The sequence below is a fragment of the Oncorhynchus masou genome, unplaced genomic scaffold (assembly GCF_036934945.1).
Source record: "Oncorhynchus masou masou isolate Uvic2021 unplaced genomic scaffold, UVic_Omas_1.1 unplaced_scaffold_2007, whole genome shotgun sequence".
NCBI classification, from domain to species: domain Eukaryota; kingdom Metazoa; phylum Chordata; class Actinopteri; order Salmoniformes; family Salmonidae; genus Oncorhynchus; species Oncorhynchus masou.
This window is the reverse complement of record NW_027008497.1, coordinates 68,509-91,879: the sequence shown is the minus strand read 5'-3', so window position 1 is coordinate 91,879 and position 23,371 is coordinate 68,509. Positions and strand designations below refer to the sequence as shown.

General features: G+C 41.6%; 1 protein-coding gene and 2 pseudogenes across 1 annotated transcript in view; 2 read left to right on the top strand and 1 right to left on the bottom strand.

The window, feature by feature from the left end:
- Nucleotides 1–847: 847 nt before the first annotated feature.
- LOC135532752 (voltage-dependent calcium channel subunit alpha-2/delta-1-like) overlaps nt 848–23,371 on the bottom strand; it is a gene marked incomplete at its 3' end in the record, with an annotated part of 46,717 nt that continues 24,193 nt past the window's right edge. Inside the window, exons 5-8 of the mRNA XM_064960194.1 lie at nt 9,290–9,421; nt 4,857–4,926; nt 4,458–4,508; nt 848–947 (exon numbers count right to left, since the gene is read on the bottom strand). Coding sequence (XP_064816266.1) covers nt 848–947; nt 4,458–4,508; nt 4,857–4,926; nt 9,290–9,421 — 353 coding nt within the window. The remainder of the gene's footprint in view (nt 948–4,457; nt 4,509–4,856; nt 4,927–9,289; nt 9,422–23,371) is intronic.
- Nucleotides 10,144–17,546, top strand: LOC135532750 (uncharacterized; annotated as a pseudogene).
- On the top strand, nt 17,988–20,849 carry LOC135532749 (pyrin-like; annotated as a pseudogene).

Below are 23,371 nucleotides of genomic sequence, written 5' to 3'. Positions count from 1 at the left end.
TAGTCATTCATCACAGTCATTCCATTCATTCCCTATAATTATAATGGGTAAACATCACAGTCATTCCATTCGTCCTATAATTATAATGGGTAAACATCACAGTCATTCCATTCGTCCTATAATTATAATGGGTAAACATCACAGTCATTCCATTAAGTCCTATAATTATAATGGGTAAACATCACAGTCATTCCATTAGTCCTATAATTATAATGGGTAAACATCACAGTCATTCCATTCGTCCTATAATTATAATGGGTAAACATCACAGTCATTCCATTAGTCCTATAATTATAATGGGTAAACATCACAGTCATTCCATTCGTCCTATAATTATAATGGGTAAACATCACAGTCATTCCATTTTGTCACAGTCATTTATAATGGGTAAACATCATTCCATTCGTCCTATAATTATAATGGGTAAACATCACAGTCATTCCATTAGTCCTATAATTATAATGGGTAAACATCACAGTCATTCATTCCATAATTATAATGTAAACATCACAGTATTCCAATCCTATAATTATAATGGTAAACATCACAGTCATTCCATTTCCATTGTCCTATAATTATAATGGGTAAACATCACAGTCATTCCATTAGTCCTATAATTATAATGGGTAAACATCACAGTCATTCCATTTGTCCTATAATTATAATGGGTAAACATCACAGTCATTCCATTCGTCCTATAATTATAATGGGTAAACATCACAGTCATTCCATTCGTCCTATAATTATAATGGGTCAACATCACAGGTAAACATCACAGTCATTCCATTTGTCCGATAAATAGCCTGTGTGTAAAGACCACGTTCTGCCAACTGCCTTGGATACTCACATAGACCACATTGACGTAGTCATCGTCAGACAGGGTCTCCAGCATCTCGTTGACAGAGGTGTGGATTAGCTTGAGGGTGAGGCCAGAGACACTGCCACTCCTACGGACAGACGTTATAACCTGTTATTACATACCTATGACGGTGTTATTACGTGCCTATTACTATAATGTAATGGGAAAATAACCATGAAAAACAGTCATTGTCTGGTCTGGAGGTGTGGATCAGTTTGAGCATTAACTCAGACACCTACAGGAAGGAGAGAAAGGGCATTAAGTACCACAGGAGCAGGTTATTACCCCATGCTACACATCTAGGACTGTGTTATCCAGACAAATATGTGTTTGTTTGATCTGGATTTAACGTGAACTGGATTGCTTCCTTCTGCCAAGAGCTAAAATAGTCTGTTGTATTTCTCTTGTTTGTGTGGAGGAATTTCAATTGAATATCTCTTCGATGAACACATCTATATCCGCAGCAGAGTAATGAGCAAGAGGGAATCAGACCACATAAACAACAAATGTATCTGACTTAACCAACACCACCATACTGTAATTCATATTTAGCACTAGGCCTAAGTGTGGTGCCGTCATTACATATGCAATAAGACCACTAACTAGCCTGTTAGCATTCAGGGGCCCAGAAAGACATTGCCCTTTAAATTTGCCACGGCTGAAGCTATAAAACTAACATTGAGTGTGATGAAGTGGGAGACATGAGTCGTGTGCTAAATGGTGTGCTACCCTATTCCCCATACAGTGCACTACTTTTGACTAGCGCCGTATGGGACTCTGGTCAAAAGTAGTGCACAATAGGGAATAGGGTGCCATTTGGGACACATACAGAGACAAAGAGGCATTAAAACAACCACAGGCTGCGTGACTACTAGGCTTTTAGCTAACACTAATAGGCTCTCTAGATATAGGCCTATCAGGATAAACATGTGAGGGGGAGTGGCTAGCGTCATTAGGCTAACCCAGCAATGGACTTAAAGCGCTATCACCATGTCTCGTCTAGCCGACGCTAACGCTACATGAAAGGCTAACATTAGCATAGAGTGAGTCACTTTAACTCTGACATTTGGTGTTGTCGTAGCGGCGCCGAGAGTTGGACATTTAATGATATAGGCCGACACTTGAACATAGCACCACTCAAGTTGAAATTGGATGTGAGAGAAGTTGAGAGCAGATGGTCTGTATATAAATACATGGTTTAATTGGTTGCAGGTAAAGACAAAATGCACAGAATGGAAAAAGGAGGAGTGAAGGGTTGTTTCTTTTATATTCCTTCTGCTCGGGCATCCCCACGACGCAGCAGCACGGCTGTGATGTTGAAATAGCCTGTCAATCAGGCCAATTATCTACCTAGCGTCAAGAGCAAAGGGGGGGCGAAATTGATTTTTCTTATATATTTTTTATTGTTCTCATTTAGGTGCTGGCGCGGTGCCAGCCTTTCCATTCCAGGCACAGCCGATTAATCAGGGTGCGTCGCGTTGGCAGGGGCTTTACCCATCTAATATAGACAAATCGTTTTAGTTCCATGACAACAAAAAAACTCCCTATAGGCAATTAGCATTAGCACATAATAAGATGATACCGTTATATATGTTATGTACAGTATACAGCAGGGATTTGCTGATTAACTAGATAACCATGACATTGATAGCCTAGTGTGTAGTTGATACAATAGCATATAGTGGTTTGATTAAAGATGCACTATGCAGAAATCGCTCCCCCATTTCCTGGTTGTTAAAATTGTAATAGTTTGCCTAATTTCTATTTAGGTGACAAAACAAGCAAGTCTAGTGTAGAGAATCATTATACCATCTAAACCGCTGTGAAATATCTTTCACATAACCCAAAATATTATATTTTCAGCTTTTTGAAGTTGATGTACTGCTTCTTAGACTTGCTTTCAATGACAAAGACAGATCAATAACTATGTGAATTTGGGTTGGGTCCCCCAAAAAGTGACATCTTTCAGCTTTAAGACAAAGTAGTCTGGCTGTCTTGCTCTACGTTTCCAAGTTTCCAAGTGATTTCTGTTGTACTTTACATTAAATAGCCATATACCCAGGGAGTAATTGTGGGAGTTTATAGGGACTCTTGTAATTGCCTTGTATCAGGTGTGTAAAGCAGGCTACAGGTACTAGCAGCACTTACACAACCAGTCACTTTAGTTTTACAAGAAAACGAATAAGTGAGTTCCTAAATGTAGGCACTCCATCACGACACCTACAGGATTTCCCCATTTTTGTCCAAAACAATGAAAATTGTGTACTTATTAGCTTGATCCGATGTTGTTTCATTTCTTTTACATTTTTTATTTAAGCTTTATATAACTAGGCAAGTCAGTTAAGAAGAAATTCTTATTTACAACGACGGCCTTCCCAAACCCGGGTGACGCTGGGCCAATTGTGTGCTGCCCGATGGGACTCCCAATCACGGCCGGTTATGACAAAGCCTGGAATCGAACCAGGGTCTTAGACCCTATGTGTAAGGTCTGTGTAATACTAACCACTGACTGTAATTCATTTTGAATAAGATGACTAAAATGTAAACATGTAAACAAAAGTGTAATTGTGGTTGAGAATTCTTAGGTGGAAACTACAGTTCAAACGTTTGGGATCACTTAGAAACTGTTTTGAAAGAACTAGAAGGCCAGCATCCCGGAGTCGCCTCGTCACTGTTGACGTTGAGACTGGTGTTTTGCAAGTACTTTTTAATGAATCTGCCAATGAGGACTTGTGAGGCATCAGTTTCCCAAAGTAGACAATCTAATATACTTGTCCTCTTGCTCAATTGTGCACCGGTGCCTCCCACTCCTCTTTCTATTCTGGTTGGATCCAGTTTGCACTGTTCTGTGAAGGGAGTAGTACACAGCGTTGTACGAGATCTTTCGTTTCTTGGCAATTTCTCTCATGGAATAGCCTTCATTTGTCAGAACAAGAATAGGACTGACGAGTTTCAGAAGAAAGTTCTTTGTTTCTGGCCATTTTGAGCCTGTAAACAAACCCACAAATGCTGATGCTTCATATACTCAACAAGTCTAAAGAAGGACAGTTTTATTGCATCTTTAATCAGCACAACAGTTTTCAGCTGAGCTAAAATAATTGCAAAAGAGTTTTCTAATGATCATTCAGCCTTTTCAAATGATAAACTTGGATTAGCTAACACAACGTGCCGTTGGAACACAGGAGTGATGGTCGCTGATAATGGGCCTCTGTATGCCTATGTAGATATTCCATTTTTTAAAAATCAAAACATATATTTTTTTACAACATTAACATGGTCTACATTGCATTTCTGATCAATTTGATGTTAATTTAATGGACAAAAAAATGGCTTTTCTTTCAAAAACAACTACATTTCTAAGTGACCCCAAACTTTTGAATGGTAGTGTACATTCACAGCAAAACAAATGATGGTTTCGCTATAGTTCATGACGTATTCTATTTCCTCAGTCTTTCCAAGTCATGAGAGTGCTGATGCAGCTCTAAGCTCATTACAGGCTGGTGGTGGTGGTGGGTGGGGGAGTCAGAACTTGTTTTTATGACTGGTCATGAAATGGATTGTGACTGTAAATATGAATGACAAAAAGAGAGTCACTCACGCATCCACTAGGATCAGCATGTCCTTAGGAGACGCTGCCCCCTGGATGTACCTGGTAAACAAACAAGCAAATAAATACAGTGGTGAAAAACCACGTGAGACGTTTACCTCGTGTCTATTGATTCCACCAAATAGACCAACAGAAAAAAACATTGGCAAAAGCAGGCTGACTTTTAAATGTCAATTGTAAAGTAACAGGGTTATGCATCGTTGTGTGTGTGTGTGTGTGTGTGTGTACACATTTGTGTGTGTTTCTCAAACAGTGTTTAATATGGGGACCAAAAAGCTAGGTTCAAGCAGGGCAGGTAATGTTGGTTCTGAGAAACACTAGGAGAGTTGGAGAACGAGGAGACAAACGAGACAGGTAGAGCTATATACAGGCATCAATGTCTCCTCTCACCACGGCCGCCGCCGGACATCGTAGAGGTCAATCTTATTGGGCGTTTTTCGCGAGTCCATCCAAGGGGATGCTGGGAACAAAGACAATTTAAATCAAATCAAGCTTTATTTAAAGTGCATTTGAAAAGAGAACACCCTTCACAGTAAAAGCATAATGCTTCATTTGAGTCCAGACAGAGACTACTCACCAGCTGAATGTTACATACATCATAACAGTTTGACTTTAAACACTGCATTTTATATTCAACTCACTTTTATTATAAATGAGGATTTACAGACGTGATAAATAGGTTCTATGTACACATTTTATTAGAATGCTTCTGAAATGCACATTGTTATATTTGGTAACACGTTTCATTTTCCTTGACTTCAACACCATTCGCTGCATTGAACGGATGTGGGTGGAGCAATGTCTACATAAGGGTGCAAATGAAAAACACTCACAAAAGCTCTAAAGAAGGCCTTAAGGCTGACACATAAAGCTTAATAACTGCAGTGATACTAGCAAGAGCAGTGTGTAGGTTTCTTCTTTTTTCTCAACTTAAATCCCAGTTTAACTTACTACCATAAAGAGTGAATAGATTTTTTTAGCACACACTTAATACTGTTTCAGCTGATGTTATTATATTCAACAAATCTGAAATACAGTACCAGTCAAAAGTTTGGACACACCTACTCATTCAAGAGTTTTTCTTTATTTGTACTATTTTCTACAAAGTACAATAATAGTGAAGACATCAGCACTATTAAATAACACATGTAGTAACCAAAAAAGTGCTAAACAAATCAAAATATATTTTAGATTTTATATTCTTCAAAGTAGCCACCGTTTGCCTTGATGACAGCTTTGCACACTCTTGGCATTCTCTCAACCATCTTCATGAGGTAGTCACCTGGAATGCATTTCAATTAACAGTTAAAAGTTAATTTGTGGAATGTCTTTCCTTCTTAATGTGTTTGAGCCAATCAGTTGTGTTGTGACAAGGTAGGGGTGGTATAGAGAAGATAGCCTTATTTGGTAAAAGACCAAGTTCATATTATGGCAAGCAAGAACAGCTCAAATGAGCAAAGAGAAGTGATAGGCCATCATTCATTTAAGATATGAAGGTCAGTCAATGTGGAAAATGTCATGAAACTGGCTCTGATAAGGAACGCCACAGGTAAGGAAGACCCAGAGTTACTTCTGCTGCAGAGGATAAGTTCATTAGAGGTAACTGCACCTCATATTGCAGCCCAAATAAATCCTTCACAGAGTTCAAGTAACAGACACATCTCAACATCAACTGTTCAGAGGAGACTGCATGAATCAGGCCTTCATGGTCAGATTGTTGCAAAGAAACCACTACTAAAGGACACCAATAATAAGAAGAGACTTGCTTGGGCCAAGAAACACAAGCAATGGACATTAGCCCGGTGGAAATGTGTCCTTTGGTCTGAGGAGTCCAAATTTGAGATTTTTGGTTCCAACCGCCGTGTCTTTGTGAGACGCAGAGTAGGTGAACGGCCTGTATCAAATCTCCCATTCCTCTCAACAAGCTTGGAAAAGCTGTTGCGCAGCAACTCACTGCCTTCATGAAGACGAACAATGTATACGAAACGCTTCAGTCTAGTTGTAGACCCCACCATAGCACTGAGACTGCACTCGTGAAGGTGGTAAATTACCTTTTAATGGCGTCAGACCAAGGCTCTGCATCTGTCCTCGTGCTCCTAGACCTTAGTGCTGCTTTTGATACCATCGATCACCACATTCTTTTGGAGAGATTGGAAACCCACATTGGTCTACACGGACAAGTTGTAGCCTGGTTAAGATCTTATTTCAGTTAGTGCTAAACACGGCTGCTAGAATCTTGACTAGAACCAAAATATTTTATCATATTACTCCAGTGCTAGCCTCTCTACACTGGCTTCCTTATTAAGGCCAGGTCTGATTTCAAGGTTCTACTGCTAACCTACAAAGCATTACATGGGCTTGCTCCTACCTACCTTTCCAATTTGGTCCTGCCATACATACCTACACGTACGCTACGGTCACAAGACGCAGGACACCTTAACTGTCCCTAGAATTTCTAAGCAAACAGCTGGAGGCAGGGCTTTTTTCTATAGAGCTCCATTTTTATGGAATGGTCTGCCTACCCATGTGAGTGAACCAGAATCGGTCTCAACCTTTTAGTCTTTATTGAAGAAACATCTCTTCAGTAGGTCCTATGATTGAGTGTAGTCTGGCCCAGGAGTGGGAAGGTGAACGGAAAGGCACTGGAGCAACGAACCGCCCTTGTTGTCTCTGCCTGGCCGGTTCCCCTCTCTCCAATGGGATTCTCTGCCTCTAACCCTATTACAGGGGCTGAGTCACTGGCTTACTGGTGCTCTTCCATGCCGTCCCGAGGAGGGGTGCGTCACTTGAGTGGTTTGAGTCACTGACGTGATCTTTCTGTCCGGGTTGGCGCCCCCCTTTGGGTTGTGCCGTGGCGGAGATCTTTGTGGGCTATACTCGGCCTTGTCTCAGGATGGTAAGTTGCTGGTTGAGGATATCCCTCTAGTGGCGTGGGGGCTTTGCTTTGGCAAAGTGGGTGGGTTTATATCCTGCCAGTTTGACCCTGTCCGGGGGTATCGTCGGGTGGGGCCACAGTGTCTCCTGACCCCTCCTGTCTCAGCCTCCAGTATTTATGCGTCGGGGGGCTAGGGTCAGTCTGTTATATCTGGAGTATTTCTCCTGTCTTATTCGGTGTCCTGTGTGAATTTAAGTATGCATTCTCTAATTCTCTTTCCTTCTTTCTTTTTGTCTTTCTTTCTCTCTCTCACTCGGTGGACCTGAGCCCTAGGACCATGCCTCAGGACTACCTGGCCTGATGACTCCTTGCTGTCCCCAGTCCACCTGGCTGTGCTGCTGCTCCAGTTTCAATTGCTCTGCTTGCGGCTATGGAACCCTGACCGGTTCACCGGACGTGCTACCTGTCCCAGACCTGCTGTTTTCAACTCTCTAGAGACAGCAGGAGTGGTAGAGATCCTCTGAATGATTGGCTATGAAAAGCCAACTGACATTTACTCCTGAGGTGCTGACCTGTTGCACCCTCGACAACCACTGTGATTATTGTTACTTGACCCTGCTGGTCATCTATGAACATTTGAACATCTTGGCCATGTTCTGTTATAATCTCCACCCGGCACAGCCAGAAGAGGACTGGCCACCCCTCAGAGCCTGGTTCCTCTCTAGGTTTCTTCCTGGATTCCTGCCTTTCTAGGGAGTATTTCCTAGCCATCGTGCTTCTACATCTGCATTGCTTGCTGTTTGGGGTTTTAGGCTGGTTTCTGTATAGCACTTTGTGACACCAGCTGAAGTAAAAAGGGCTTTATAAATACATTTGATTGATTGATCTCTGCATGTGCGGTTCCCACAGTGAAGCATAGAGGAGGATGTGAGATTGTGTGGGGGTGCTTTGCTGGTGACACTGTCTGTGATTTATTTAGAATTCAAGGCACACTTAACCAGCATGACTACCACAGCATTCTGCAGTGATATGCCTTCCCATCTAGTTTGCGCTTGGTGGGACAATCTTTTGTTTTCCAACAGGCAACAGGACGATGAGGGATATTTGACCAAGGAGAGTGATGGAGTGCTGCATCAGATGACCTGGCCTCCACAATCACCCAACCTCAACTCAATTGAGAAGGTTTGGGATGAGTTGGACTGCAGAGTGAAGTAAAAACAGCCAACAAGTGGTCAGCATATGTGGGAGCTCCTTCAAGATGGTTGGAAAAGCATTCCTTATGAAGCTGGTTGAGAGAATGCCAAGAGTGTGCAAAACTCTCAAGGCAAAGACTGGCTTTTTTATTTGATTTGTTTAACACTTTTTTGGTTACAACATGATTCCATGTGCTATTTCATAGTTTTGATGTCTTCACTATTATTCTACAATGTAGACAATAGTAAATAAATAAATAAATAAAAAACTCTTGAATGAGTAGGTGTCCAAACTTTTGACTGGTACTGTATATTTAAAAAAAACATGAACAATGTTCACAAAGTGCTTTTCAGGTCGGTCATGTCAGAGGTAGGGCATAAGGAGGCTATTGATGGCTGTCCCCGTGTCCTTGTCCCCGTCCCCGTCCCTGTGTCACAAGCCCATAGCTACCCAGGCCTTGGTGACAAACACAGGGATCGCCGTGACTCAATGTTTTCCCAACCTCCGCGTGTGTGTGAGAGAGTGCTCTATTGTGTGTGTGTGTGTGTGTGTTTGAGTGTTTGAGTGAGTGAGTGAGTGAGTGAGTGTGTGTGAGAATGAGTGAACTTTCTCTCTCTTTGTGTATTTTTTCAGTGTGTGTGAGTGCTGAGTAAATACAACGTGACAAAGTGGCCCAGCGCATTACGTCTCCATCAATAGCCACTTTAAGGTCATGGGCTGAGGGCGTAAGCCGATTGGCTGGCTGGCTACTCACCTGGGAAGTAGCGAGCCAATCCGGTGGCGCTGCCAAACACCTGCCACAGTAGAGTAGGATCCTCTTCCTTGTTCTTCCTAAACACTGCCTCTAATGCGTCTGTCCAGTTCAGCTCATTCAGTACAATGGTGGCTGTGGGATAGACAAACACATACGCATACACACACATTAGTATTCACATAACAGAGTTAAAGGCCCACTCTGTGATATTTACAACTGTTTTTGATCATTTGACTTAAACAACTCATTTTCTGAAGGGACTTCCTTTGAGGTGACGGATTGGTACACAAGACACATAACAACATGATTTAACTCAAAATTATGTACAGAAATCCTATTGACGCAATAGATGAGTATTCCCAGAGAGAGAGAGCCGAAGAGAGGTTTCACTCCCGTCAAAATCTGTCCAAGTGGGAAAACAGTGGTCCTGGCTTAACTGCTCCAGGAAGAACAAGGTGCATAGCTGTATTGGATGGGGAGAAGCATTTCAACATTCTTTGCAGAAATTAAACTAAAGTACTGTATACAGTGTATTGCGTACGGTACCACACTCAGGTTATTCATAAATATCTCTTAAATACGTACACACTGAGTCTACTATCTCACAGAAAGGACAAAGATAATAAATGACCACAAACACATAAAGGTGAGTAGAGATGAACATTGATAGTTAAGTTGAAGATGAACTTTACCGTGTTTATTGTATGCTAAACTTTTTATCCTTTTGTAATAGGATTATTTCCTATGTTATTTGGTAACGCCATGTATCAAGATTGGCTAATATCTGCCAATAACGCAATGATGGCAACTCTAATGCTAAAACTACAGCTAAGCTGACTGATTCTTGTCCACATATGGCTACCTCCAATCCCACGTCTAAAGAGCAGTTCCTGTGTTCTATCTGTCTGGATGTATTCACTGAGCCGGTCACAACTTCATGTGGACACAACTTCAGCAGGTCCTGTATCAGCGGATACTGGAAAACCATTGACCTGTGCCAGTGTCCAATATGTACGCATATGTTACACACGAGACCAGAGCTTCGCGTCAATACATTCATTGTTGAGATGGCTGCTCAGTTCAGGAATTTAGTTGAAGTGAAAGCTACCAGCAGCCCAGACCAATGCCCTGTCAAACCTGGAGAAGTGTCCTGTGATGTCTGCACTGAGACGAAGCTCAAGGCCCTGAAGTCCTGCCTGGTGTGTCTGACCTCTTACTATGAGACTCACATGGAGCCTTAGAGACACAAGCTGATCGACCCTGTGGAGAACCTAGAAGACAGGATGTGCAAGATGCACGAGAGACTCCTGGAGTTCTTCTGTAGGAATGACCAGATGTGTGTTTGTGTCTTGTGCATGAAAACAGACCACGAGACTCACCATACTGTCCCTCTAGAGGAAGAGTTTGGAAAGAGGAAGGGTAAATTAGGAAAGACAGAGACAGAAGTGCATCAGAAAATCCAGGAGAAACTGGAGAAGGTTCAGAACATCAAACACTCAGTAGAGCTCATCAAAAAAAACTCAGACAGAGAGAGAGATCACAGACAGTGCTCAGGTCTTCACTGTTCTGATGCGCTCCATTGAAAAGAACCAGGCTGATCTCATTGAGGTGATTGAGAAGAAGCAGGAAGCAGCAGAGAGGCAGGCTGAAGAACTCATTAAAGAGCTGGAGCAAGAAATCACTGAGCTAAAGAGGAGAAGCACTGACGTGGACCATCTTTATTTCCTCCAGGGCTTCCCATCCCTGTGCAGTCCTCCACTCACCAAGGACTGGTCTGAGATCAGTGTTCACAGTGATCTCTGTGTGATGAGTTTGAGGAGAGCGCTGTGTCAGTTGGGGGAGACACTGAATAAAGAGATTGAGAAGCTGCCTGAAATCAAACTGAAGAGGATTCAGCAGTATGCAGTGGATGTGTCTCTGGACCCTGATACAGCACAAAGTGAACTCATCCTGTCTGAGGATCGGAAAGAAGTAGAAGATAGAAACACACGACAGAATCTCCCCTGACAACCCAAAGAGGTTTGATTCTGCCGTTAATGTCTTGGGAAAGGAGGGCTACTCCTCAGGGAGATTCTCCTATGAGGTAACTGTTACAGGGAAGACTGAGTGGAATTTAGGAGTCTCTACAGTGTCGGGCAACAGAGAGGGGACAATAACATTGAGCCCTGATAATGGACACTGGGCAGTGATCCTCCCTAAGAGAGAAGCTCCAGAAGGTGGGGGTGTTTGTGGATTATGAGGAGGGTCAGGTTTCCGTTTATGATGTGGAGGCCAGGTCTCATATCTACTCCTTCACTGGCTATATCTTTACTGATAAACTATATCCATGCTTCAACCCTGGTGTTAATCATGATGGTAAAAACTCTGCCCCTCTGATCGTGGTGTGGCAGGGTAGCCTAGTGGTTAGAGCGTTGGACAAGTAGCCGGAAGGTTGCAAGTTCAAACCCCGAGCTGACAAGGTACAAATCTGTCGTTCTGCCCCTGAACAGGCAGTTAACTCAATCTAGGCATTGAAAATAAAATTTGTTCTTAACTGACTTGCCTGGTTAAAGGTAAAATTTAAAAAATTATAAATTAAAATTTCTCCTGTCAATCACACAGACTTAGTTTGAACGTGAAAGTAAGTGACCTGTAAAATAAATAGCTAAATTCATTTAGAGTGGTTTCAAACATCAGGGAGAATAATTCACTGTAGTTTATTTTCTGTTAGACATGATGAGTACAGAATGCAGCAGCTATGTAACATAGGCTACCAGTATTACCAAATATCTCAGGATCATAACATGGTATGTTATGATGATTTTTCATCAGATACAGTTGAAGTTGAGTTTACATACACTTAGGTTGGAGTCATTAAAACTCGTTTTTCAACCACTCCACAAATTTCTTGTTAACAAACTATAGTTTTGGCAAGTCGGTTCGAACTTCTACTTTGTGTATGACACAAGTAATTTTTACAACAATTGTTTACAGACAGATTATTTCACTGTATCACAATTCCAGTGGGTCAGAAGTTTACATTCACTAAATTGACTGTGCCTTTAAACAGCTTGGAAAATTCAAGAAAATGATGTCACGGCTTTATAAGCTTCTGATAGGCTAATTGACATCATTTGAGTCAATTGGAGGTGTACCTGTGGATGTATTTCAAGGCCGACCTTCAAACTCTACAATGTAGAAAATAGTAAAAATAAAGAAAAACCTTTGAATAAGTAGGTGTGTCCAAACTTTTGTGTGTGTGTGTGTGTGTGTGTGTGTGTGTGTGTGTGTGTGTGTGTGTGTGTGTGTGTGTGTGTGTGTGTGTGTGTGTGTGTGTGTGTATATATATATATATATATATACATATATACACACACACATACATACATACACACACACACTAACAATTCATACTCTACAGACAATGGAGAACTGGCATCTGAGAGTTCAGCAATGTAATGGGTTAACTTCCATGAGGAACAGTGGATGGGGAAGAAATGTGGATGGGGAGGAGCATTGCACTGTCACTAAGCTGAAATGAAAGTGAAGTACACAGTGTATTGTGTACAGTACCAAACTTTCCTCAGCTCTTCAGATATATCTATATCTTTCTCACAGAAAGGACAGAGATATTATCCACAAACACATGCAGGTGAGTGGAGAGATTAACATGGACAGACAAATTGTGGGTAAGCTTTAGTGTGTTTACTAACTCTGTTACTTTATCGTGTTTACTGTGTGCAAATCCTTTTTCTTTTTCAACGGTATGTTTCAACTCTTTATCATTTGGTCAGGGGACTATTTTCAATGCTATATGGTAACACATTGTATCAAGATTGGCTCGTATCCGCCCATAACGCAATGTTGGAAACTCTAAAGCTAAAACTACAACTGATTATACACTCTTAGAAAAAAAGGTGCTAAGTAGAACCATACAGGGTTCTTTGGCTTGTACCCATAAGTTAACTGCCTGTATATGGTTCTACCTAGAACCCTCTAGGAAGGGTTGTACCCCCAAAGAATTATCAGCTAAAGGTTCTTGCTTGAACTGTCTATGAAGGCTTCTACCGTGAACCTTTTTATCTTTGGAGGGTTACGACTAAAACCCTCTGAACGATTAGAACCCACTAGCCTTATTAGCCTTTAAAATGTAGTTGAATTTTATTGTTTTAATGATTGAACCTTTATTTAACTTGGCAATTCAGTTAAGAACAGATTCTTATTTACAATGACGGCCTACACTGGCAAAACCCGGACAACGCTGAGCCAATTGTGAGTCGCCCTATGGGATTCCCAATCTAGGCCGGTTGTGATACAGCCTGGATTCGACCCAGGGTGTCTGTAGTTACACCTCTAACACTGAAATGCTGTGCCTTAGACCACTGCGCCACTCGGGAGCCAATACAAGACATAACATATATAATAATGTCTTTCTTTGAGGCCCTAGCTATACCCTAACACAGTGGTGTTCGAAATATCCTGGTTTACAGGCCTTGCAAAGTGATGTGTAATTCATATTGGAATCCAGCCAGAATTAGGATATCCAACAAGTGGAATTGCTAATCACCCACAACCTGCATTCAGAATGACTGCAGGGTAGGAAAGAATGAATAGAGAGACTACCTCAATCATCTAAACTGGAACAACCATTTCAGTAACATGTGTGATAAATCCAGTAACTAACAGAATGGATTAGTTTAGAAAACTGTATGTTATTTATCTTTGTGTTGCATAAAATGTATCAACGTACATACATAAACACAGATACATTAGTACAGTAAAACAACAAATTCTGAAAACCTAGAGCATATAGATCATGCTGTAAAATATTATGTATGATTCTGTTGAACCCTTCTTGCCTTCCAAAGAATCATCAAAAAAACCTTTCTTCCAAAAAACAGTTCTTAGGATGTTACACATTCCAGGTAGAACCCTTTGATTTACAAAGAACCGTTTTCTTCCAAAAAGGGTTCTTCTGATCACAACAGTTCTTGGTAGAACCATATCCCTCTGCAAATAACATTTGTGGAACCAATTTTTCCAAGATAAAACATTAGTTTAACGTTTTCTCTGTCTAGATATGACATCCTCCATCAATGTCCTGTCTAAAGAGCAGTTCCTGTGCTCCATCTGTCTGGATGTGTTCACTGAGCCAGTCTCTATTCAATGTGGACACAACTTCTGCATGGCCTGTATCAGGAAGTACTGGGATACCAATGACCTGTGCCAGTGCCCCATGTGTACAAATACATTTGATAAAAGACCTGCTCTCTTTGTTAATGCTTTAATTTCTGAGATGGCTGCTGAGTTCAGGAAGTCAGTTAAAAGGAAAGCTACCAGCAGCCCAGACCAATGCCCTGTCAAACCTGGAGAAGTGTCCTGTGATGTCTGCACTGAGACGAAGCTCAAGGCCCTGAAGTCCTGCCTGGTGTGTCTGACCTCTTACTGTGAGACTCACCTGGAGCCTCATCAGAGAGTCACAGCCTTAAGGAGACACAAGCTGATCAACCCTGTTGAGAACCTGGAAGACAGAATTTGCAAGACACACAAAAGACTCCTGGAGTTGTTCTGTAGGAATGACCAGATGTGTGTTTGTGTCTTGTGCATAAAATCAGACCACGAGACTCACCATACTGTCCCTCTAGAGGAAGAGTTTGGAGAGAGGAAGGGTAAATTGGAAAAAACACAGGCAAAAGTGCAACAGCAAATCCAGGAGAAACTGGAGAAGGTTCAGGAGATCAAACACTCAGTAGAGCTCAGCAAGAGAAACTCAGAGAGAGAGATCACAGACAGTGCTCAGGTCTTCACTGTTCTGATGCTCTCCATTGAAAAGAACCAGGCTGATCTCATTGAGATGATTGAGAAGAAGCAGAAAGCAGCAGAGAGGCAGGCTGAAGAACACATTCAAGAGCTGGAGCAGGAAATCACTGAGCTAAAGAGGAGAAGCACTGACCTGGAGCAGGTCTCACACACTGAGGATCACCTCCATCTAGTCCAGAGCTTTCCATCCTTATGCACCCCTCCACTCACCAAGGACTGGTCTGAGGTCAGTGTTCACAGTGATCTCTGTGTGATGAGTTTGAGGAGAGCGGTGTGTCAGTTGGGGGAGACACTGAATAAAGAGATTGAGAAGCTGCCTGAAATCAAACTGAAGAGGATTCAGCAGTATGCAGTGGATGTGTCTCTGGACCCTGATACAGCACAAAGTGAACTCATCCTGTCTGAGGATCGGAAAGAAGTAAAATATGGAGACACACGACAGAATCTCCCTAATAACCTAAAGAGGTTTGATTCTGCCCTTATTGTCTTGGGAAAGGAGGGCTTCTCCTCAGGGAGATTTTACTACGAGGTGTCTGTTACAGGGAAGACTGGATGGAGTTTAGGAGTGGCCAGAGAGTCTATAAACAGGAAAGGAAATATCACACTGTCCCCTGATAGTGGATGCTGGGCTGTGATCCTGACCGATAGAAGTAAGTACGCAGCTTGTGCCCCCATCTTTACCCCCCTCCCCCTTAGAGAGAAGCCCCAGAAGGTGGGGGTGTTTCTGGATTATGAGGAGGGTCAGGTCTCCTTTTATGATGTGGAGGCCAGGTCTCATATCTACTCTTTCACTGGCTACACCTTCACTGAGAAACTATATCCGTACTTCAGCCCTTTGCTCAATGATGGTGGTAAAAACTCTGCCCCTCTAATCATCTCTCCTGTCAATCACACAGACTGAGTTTGAACCTGAAAGGAAGTGACCTGTAGAATTAGTACCTCAATTAGACTTCTCTTTTATGAAACTCCAGGGAGAATATTACACTGTAGAGTATTACTGATGTGCTTGTTGTCTGTTATAGTCAGCAGTCCACCTGTCAGTCTGTTCGACATGATGAGTACAGAATGCAGCAGCAATCTAACAGTTGACCTGTATTACCAATATCTCAGGCTCACAACAAGGTATGACTTCATATCTGGGAGACATTTCAGGGGATGTTATTTTTTATCAGATAATATCAGCACTACATGTTTGTTTTACCTACACTCTTTAGAAAATAAGTGCTAAGTAGAGCCATGCAGGTGTTTTTGGTTTGTAACCATGGGGCAACCCTTTTTGGTGCTGGGTACAACCATTTGCAGAGGGTTCTATCTATAACCCACTACGTAGGGTTCTTCAAATAACTCCCTCTCTATGGTTGTACCTAGAACCCTCTATGTAGGGTTCTACCAAGAACTACTAACATCTAAAGGTTTTTCACAGAACTGCCATGAAGGGTTCTACCGAGAAACCTTTTATCTTTGGAGGGTTCTTCTTAGGACACTCTGAACGGTTCCACCAGCCTTATTAGCCTTTAAAATGTAATTATTTATGACAATGCATTGCATGTATCATAAGGCCTTTGTCTGAGGGCCTAGTTATGCCATAACACATTGGTGTTAGGAATCTCCTGGTTTACAGGCCACTTAAGGCCTGATAGTCACATTATGCTGGCTTGCAAAGTGATGTGTAATTCCTAAATCCAGCCAGTGTTAGGATATCCAACAAGGGGAATTGTTAATCACCCCCAACCTGCATTCAGAATGACTGCAGGGTAGGAAAGATTGAATACTGAGACAACGGCAATCATTTAAACTGGAACAACTATCTCAGTAACGGGTGCAATAAATCCAATTACAAACAGATTGGATTAGTTTAGATATTATCTTTGTGTAGCATACAATTAATCAACCATTCAATGTATATGCAAAAACACAGATATTACAGTAAAACAAACTATTCTGAAAATCTTCCCGCAATAGAGCATGCTGGGAAATATTATATATGGTTCTATGTAGAACGCTTCTTGCTTTCCAAAGAATCCGTTTTGCCTTCCAAAGAATCATCAAAGAACCATTGTCTTCCAAAAAGGGTTCTTCTGATCAAGAGAGTTCTTGGTAGAACCCTATCCCTCCGTAAAGAACCTTTCTGGAATCCTTTTTTCTAAGAGTGTAGGTATTATGCACACTGTATATCTCTGTTGATCCTCATTAGCTGTAATGAACACTGAGTAACATTGAGGATTTTTCAAATCCATTTGAAAGGGATAGAATTGGTATTTGGTCTAGTACAGTCCCAGAGCTTTAGAATAGTGATGGCTATTTATGACATCAGTTTGGAATAGTAGACTTATGTAACTGAGGGGAAATATATGTGATATTGGGTTGTGTGTAATGAATGGTTTGTTTCTGACTCATCAGTGTATATAATTCTCAAAGATGTGTTTTTTTACAACAAAATAAATGTACATGTACCTGGTCTGTCTGCCTTTCTGAACTGATAATAACATGACACTCATTGTGGAAATAAAGGCAAAGAATTAGTGAGTGAATGATGGAAACGATCAAGAGAAACATGACAGTGGACAGTCACCTTAACTTAAATAATGTATTATTGGCTTAAGTCTAAATAAAAAATATCCATGCTATAAAATTCACAATCTACAGGCAATGGAAAACTGTCATCTGAGAGAGTTTAGCCATGTAAGGAGTTAACTGTTCCAGGAAGAGGGGAGGACCATTTCAACATCACTTTGCTGAAGTGGATTTGGAGGAGCATTACAATGTCACTTTGCTGAAATGAAACTTAAGTATACAGTGTATTGAGTATGGAATAAACTCTCCCCAGCTCTTCAGAAATATCTATTAAATACACAGTCTGCTATCTCACAGAAAATACAAAGATATTACCCACAAACGTATGCAGGTGAGTAGAGAGATTAACATGGACAGATAAGTTAAATTAAGATTCATTTCAACCATGTTTGATGTGAGTAAATTATTTATATTTTCCAACAGTATATTAAAACTCTTTATTCTTTAGTTAAAGTACTATTTTCTATGTTATAGTAACACGTGTCTAAAATGGCTAGTATCTCTCCATGACACAATGTTGGAAACTCTAAAGCTTAAACTACAATTTAGTTGACTGATTCTAGATGGGGTTTTTTACGGTTTGATTTTTCTTTCTCTGTCTAGATATGGCCATCTCCAGTAGTCTCCTGTATGAAGAGCAATTCCTGTGCTCTATCTGTCTGGATGTACTGTAGTCACAGAGGAAGGCTGAAGAACTCATTAAAGAGCTGGAGCAGGAAACCACTGAGCTAAAGAGAAGAAGCACTGAGCTGGAGCAGCTCTCACACACTGAGGATGACCTAAACCTCCTCCAGAGCTTCCCATCCCTGTGCAGCCCTCCACTCACCAAGGACAGTGATCTGTGTGTGGGGATTGTAAGGAGAGCCGTGTCTCAGCTAGAAGAGACAGTCATGAGTGAGATGAAGAGGTTGTTTGATGATGAGCTGAAGAGGATTCAGCAGTATGCAGTGGATGTTATTCTGGACCCTGATACAGCCAGCCCCTGGCTCATTCTGTCTAAGAATGGGAAAGAAGTGAGAACTGGAGAAAAAAACAGAAGCTCCCTGACAACCCAAAGAGGTTTGATTCTGCCGTTAATGTCTTGGGAAAGAAAGGCTTCTCCTCAGGGAGATTCTACTATGAGGTAACTGTTACAGGGAAGACTGAGTGGAATTTAGGAGTGGCCAGAGAGTCTATCAACAGAAAGGGGACTGTCGCATTAAGCCCTGATAATGGACGCTGGGCAGTGATCCTGAGGGATGGGAGTAAGTACATAGCTTGTGCCCCGACCCGTGTCCACCTCTGCATGAGAGAGAAGCCCCAGAAGGTGGGGGTGTTTGTGGATTATGAGGAGGGTCAGGTCTCCTTTTATGATGTGGAGGCCAGGTCTCATATCTACTCTTTCACTGGCTACACCTTCACTGAGAAACTATATCCATACTTCAGCCCTTTGCTCAATGATGGTGGTAAAAACTCTACTCCTCTAATCATCTCTCCTGTCAATCACACAGACTGAGTTTGAAGTACCTCAAATAGAGTTCACTCTTTCATAAAACACCAGGGAGAATATTTCACTGTAGTTTATTAACTGATGTTTGTTATTATTATTTGACTTCTAAAAGAACAATCCTTTATCTGATCTTAACGGAGCACTGGGCCGGCCGCTCTTCAATATCACCTGGGCCAACACCTTCCCACTAATGAGATGACAAACCAGCACAGGTGTAACACATACTGAGTAACGAGGGGACACTGTCAGTGTGCCCCACGCGCTAACGTCCAACCTCTAAATATAAATGGAAAAACCAAAGCCTATGAATAACACTGTCAGTCTGTTAGACATGATGAGTGCAGAATGCCGCTGCAATGTAACAGTTGACCTGTATTACCAATATCTCAGGCTCACAACAAGGTATGACTTCATATCTGGGAGAGAGAATTCAGAGGTTGTTCTGATTACTGTCCCCCATGATGAAATTGGGGAGGGGACTTTGGCTCTGTCTCTGTCTGATAGCACGTTTGTATGTTTGTCACACGCGATATCTCAGACTGAGATATCAGACTGTTTTTGATGAAACTTGGTTGTATGATGTGTCTTGCTGCAGAGATCTGGCATTTTCTAAATGACAAAGACTGGCCAGGTGGAGGCACTATAACAAGCAATTGAAAATGCACATTTTGAAAGGTCACGCCCCTCACCCAGTTTGTCCAATAGTCATGAAATTCAGGACATCGGTCCACCTCTTCACAAGGAACACATTTGCAGCAGGGATCCATAAGGTCCACCATGATGGATTTTCCACCATTTAGAATTTGGTTAAAAACACTTAAAACGCTTCTCCTCTTGCACTGAATGACCGATCAGCAAGAAACTTGATATGCGGCACGTATGGACAAACGTCTCTCAACGCAATATATTCCAGACTAGCACCTAAAACAACATGGCCGTAATGGCCAATAAACTTTCATGTGGTCCGAAACACAAATCAGTCACAGATATTTGTATTGTAACAAATTTGGTACACATGTTGAAAACACTGTCAACAAGACCCAACATATGCAAGAACATTCATATCGACTATGAGGTGGCACTATAACTGGCACATGTTTTGATAATATCAGCATAGTCTCGTTTGAATTTGCCGGGGGAAGGGGGAGGTATCATTGAGAGGGACGAAATGTTTAATACTGCATTGTTTTAATTCTGATAATATCAGCACTATATGTTTGTTTTACTTAGATATATACAATGCATATACTCTGTTGATCCTCAATAGCTTTAATGGACACTGAGTAACATTCAGGATGTCTGGATAAATACATTCAGTTGAATAGTGATACACTTGGTATTCAGTCTACGTTAGCACCAGAGCTTTAGAATAGTGATACACTTGGTATTCAGTCTAGCACAGCACCAGAGCTTTAGAATAGTGATACACTTGGTATTCAGTCTAGCACAGCACCAGAGCTTTAGAATAGTGATACACTTGGTATTCAGTCTAGCACAGCACCAGAGCTTTAGAATAGTGATACACTTGGTATTCAGTCTAGCACAGCACCAGAGCTTTAGAATAGTGATACACTTGGTATTCAGTCTAGCACAGCACCAGAGCTTTAGAATAGTGATACACTTGGTATTCAGTCTAGCACAGCACCAGAGCTTTAGAATAGTGATACACTTGGTATTCAGTCTAGCACAGCACCAGAGCTTTTAGAATAGTGATACACTTGGTATTCAGTCTAGCACAGCACCAGAGCTTTAGAATAGTGATACACTTGGTATTCAGTCTAGCACAGCACCAGAGCTTTAGAATAGTGATACACTTGGTATTCAGTCTAGCACAGCACCAGAGCTTTAGAATAGTGATACACTTGGTATTCAGTCTAGCACAGCACCAGAGCTTTAGAATAGTGATACACTTGGTATTCAGTCTAGCACAGCACCAGAGCTTTAGAATAGTGATACACTTGGTATTCAGTCTAGCACAGCACCAGAGCTTTAGAATAGTGATGGGTATTTATGACATCAGCCTTATTCTATGAAATATTATTGAATTTGATGTCATTTTTTTAGGGGGAGTATATTATATGGGGGTGTTTGTAATCGTCTGTTTCTATGGTTTTGATGACTCATTGTCACTGCATTTCAACATCACCTTGTCGTAATAAAACTAAAGTATACAGTGTATTGTGTACGGTACCAAACTCTCTCCATGTCTTCAGAAATATCTATTCACTACCTATACACTGTGTCCAGTTTCTCACAGAAAGAACAGAGATATTATCCATAAACAAGCAGGTGAGTAGAGAGATGAACATGGACAGACAAATTGTAAGGTAAGCTTTAGTGTGTTTACTACTTCTTTTACTTCTTTGTTTTTACCATGTGCAAATCCTTTTTTCTTTTTCAACTGTATGTTTCAACTCTTTATCCTTTGGTTAGGGGACTATTTTCAATGCTATATGGTAACACATTGTATCAAGATTGGCTCGTATCCGCCCATAACGCAATGTTGGAAACTCTAAAGCTAAAACTACAATTGAATTGACTGATTCTACACTTTAAGAAAAACAGGTGCTAAGAAGAACCATACAGGGTTCTTTGGTTTGTCCCCATTGGGCAACTCTTTTGGTGCCTTTGTAGAAGGTTCTAAAACCCTTTATGTAGGGTTCTTCAAAGAACCCCCTGTATATGGTTCTACCAAGAACCTTATCAGCCTTCCAAATGAAATGATTTATGACAATACAATACATGTATCTTATATAATGGGTGGGTCTAATCCTGAATGGTGATTGGTTAAAACCTCATTCCAGCTGTTTTCTATTCCACAAGTTACCACAGGCATTTTAACGTTATAGATTTAGCCATTTTCCTCTGTTCCATCTGAATCCACCGTCTCATCAGCCCAGCCATGCCATCTGTAAACTTGATCTCCACTATTAAAAGCATCTACAACAGTAGAGATTTGCATCAAATTTAGTCGGTCTCTCCGACATTTGCCACACTGTTTCAATATTCAAATTCATTCTCCAGCTGTCACATAGCAGCAAACGTGTTGGGAGTCGGGATGAGACAGACAGGCAGGCAGCTTTTCTCAGTCAGTCGAAATCATGAATCAGCTGCCATAATTTTTCTGGATATATACAAAGAACTATCAATAGAAAACAGGTAAAACAAAACAAAGTGCAGCTAGTTTGCAGTCTTTCCAGCTTCAGTTTGAAGTGATTCTGCTAGCTGTGTTGTTGACTAGCTCCTCTGAACATCAGAGTCCTGAGGAGATCACATTTTCTATGCCAGGTGAAATCGCGCATCATTAGCTCATTGTTTTGGATGTATCCAAATAAATGTCACTAGAAAACACCTTAAACAAATGCTAATGCAGCTACTTTGTTGTTATTCTGGCTGCACTGTTTGACGTGACTAAGTTATCCATAGTTGTCTAGCTAGCAAGCAAGGGATAAGAACGTTGCCAGAAAGCATGGCAATAGAACATTTAGAACGAACGACTGGGTCGTTCAAAATTCTCTGGCAACCGAACCGATAGACCAGCCGGCTTGGGTAGCAACCATAGATTTGTGTTGGGACTATATCTTGTGGAAGGATAAATAGTATGAATATATTCATTAAAACGTTAAATGAAAATATGCAAATCATTATTTGAATATTTTGGTAACCCTTTGTATAAAAGTGATAAAACCCTCAAAGCCGGTGTTTGTCTAGGGCCTAACAACACCCATGCCATTATATCCTCCAGAACACGGGCTTTTTGTGCATTATCACTTAAATAAGGCCTTTCTTTGAGGGCCTAGCTACAGTATACCCTATTACAGTTTATTAATCATTTCCTGGTTTACAGGCCACATCAGGCCTGCAAGTCACATTATGCTGGCTTGAAAAGTGAGCCACCAGAGACTCTGGGTTCGCGCCCAGGCTCTGTCGACACCGGCCGCGACCGGGAGGTCCGTGGGGCATTGCACAATTGGCCTAGCGTCGTCCGGGTTAGGGAGGGTTTGGCCGGTAGGGAAATCCTTGTCTCATCGCGCACCAGCAACTCCTGTGGCGGGCCGGGCGCAGTGCGCGCTAACCAAGGTTGCCAGGTGCACAGTGTTTCCTCCGACACATTGGTGCGGCTGGCTTCCGGGTTGGATGGCGCTGTGTTAAGAAGCAGTGCGGCTTGGTTGGGTTGTGTATCGGAGGACGCATGACTTTCAACCTTCGTCTCTCCCGAG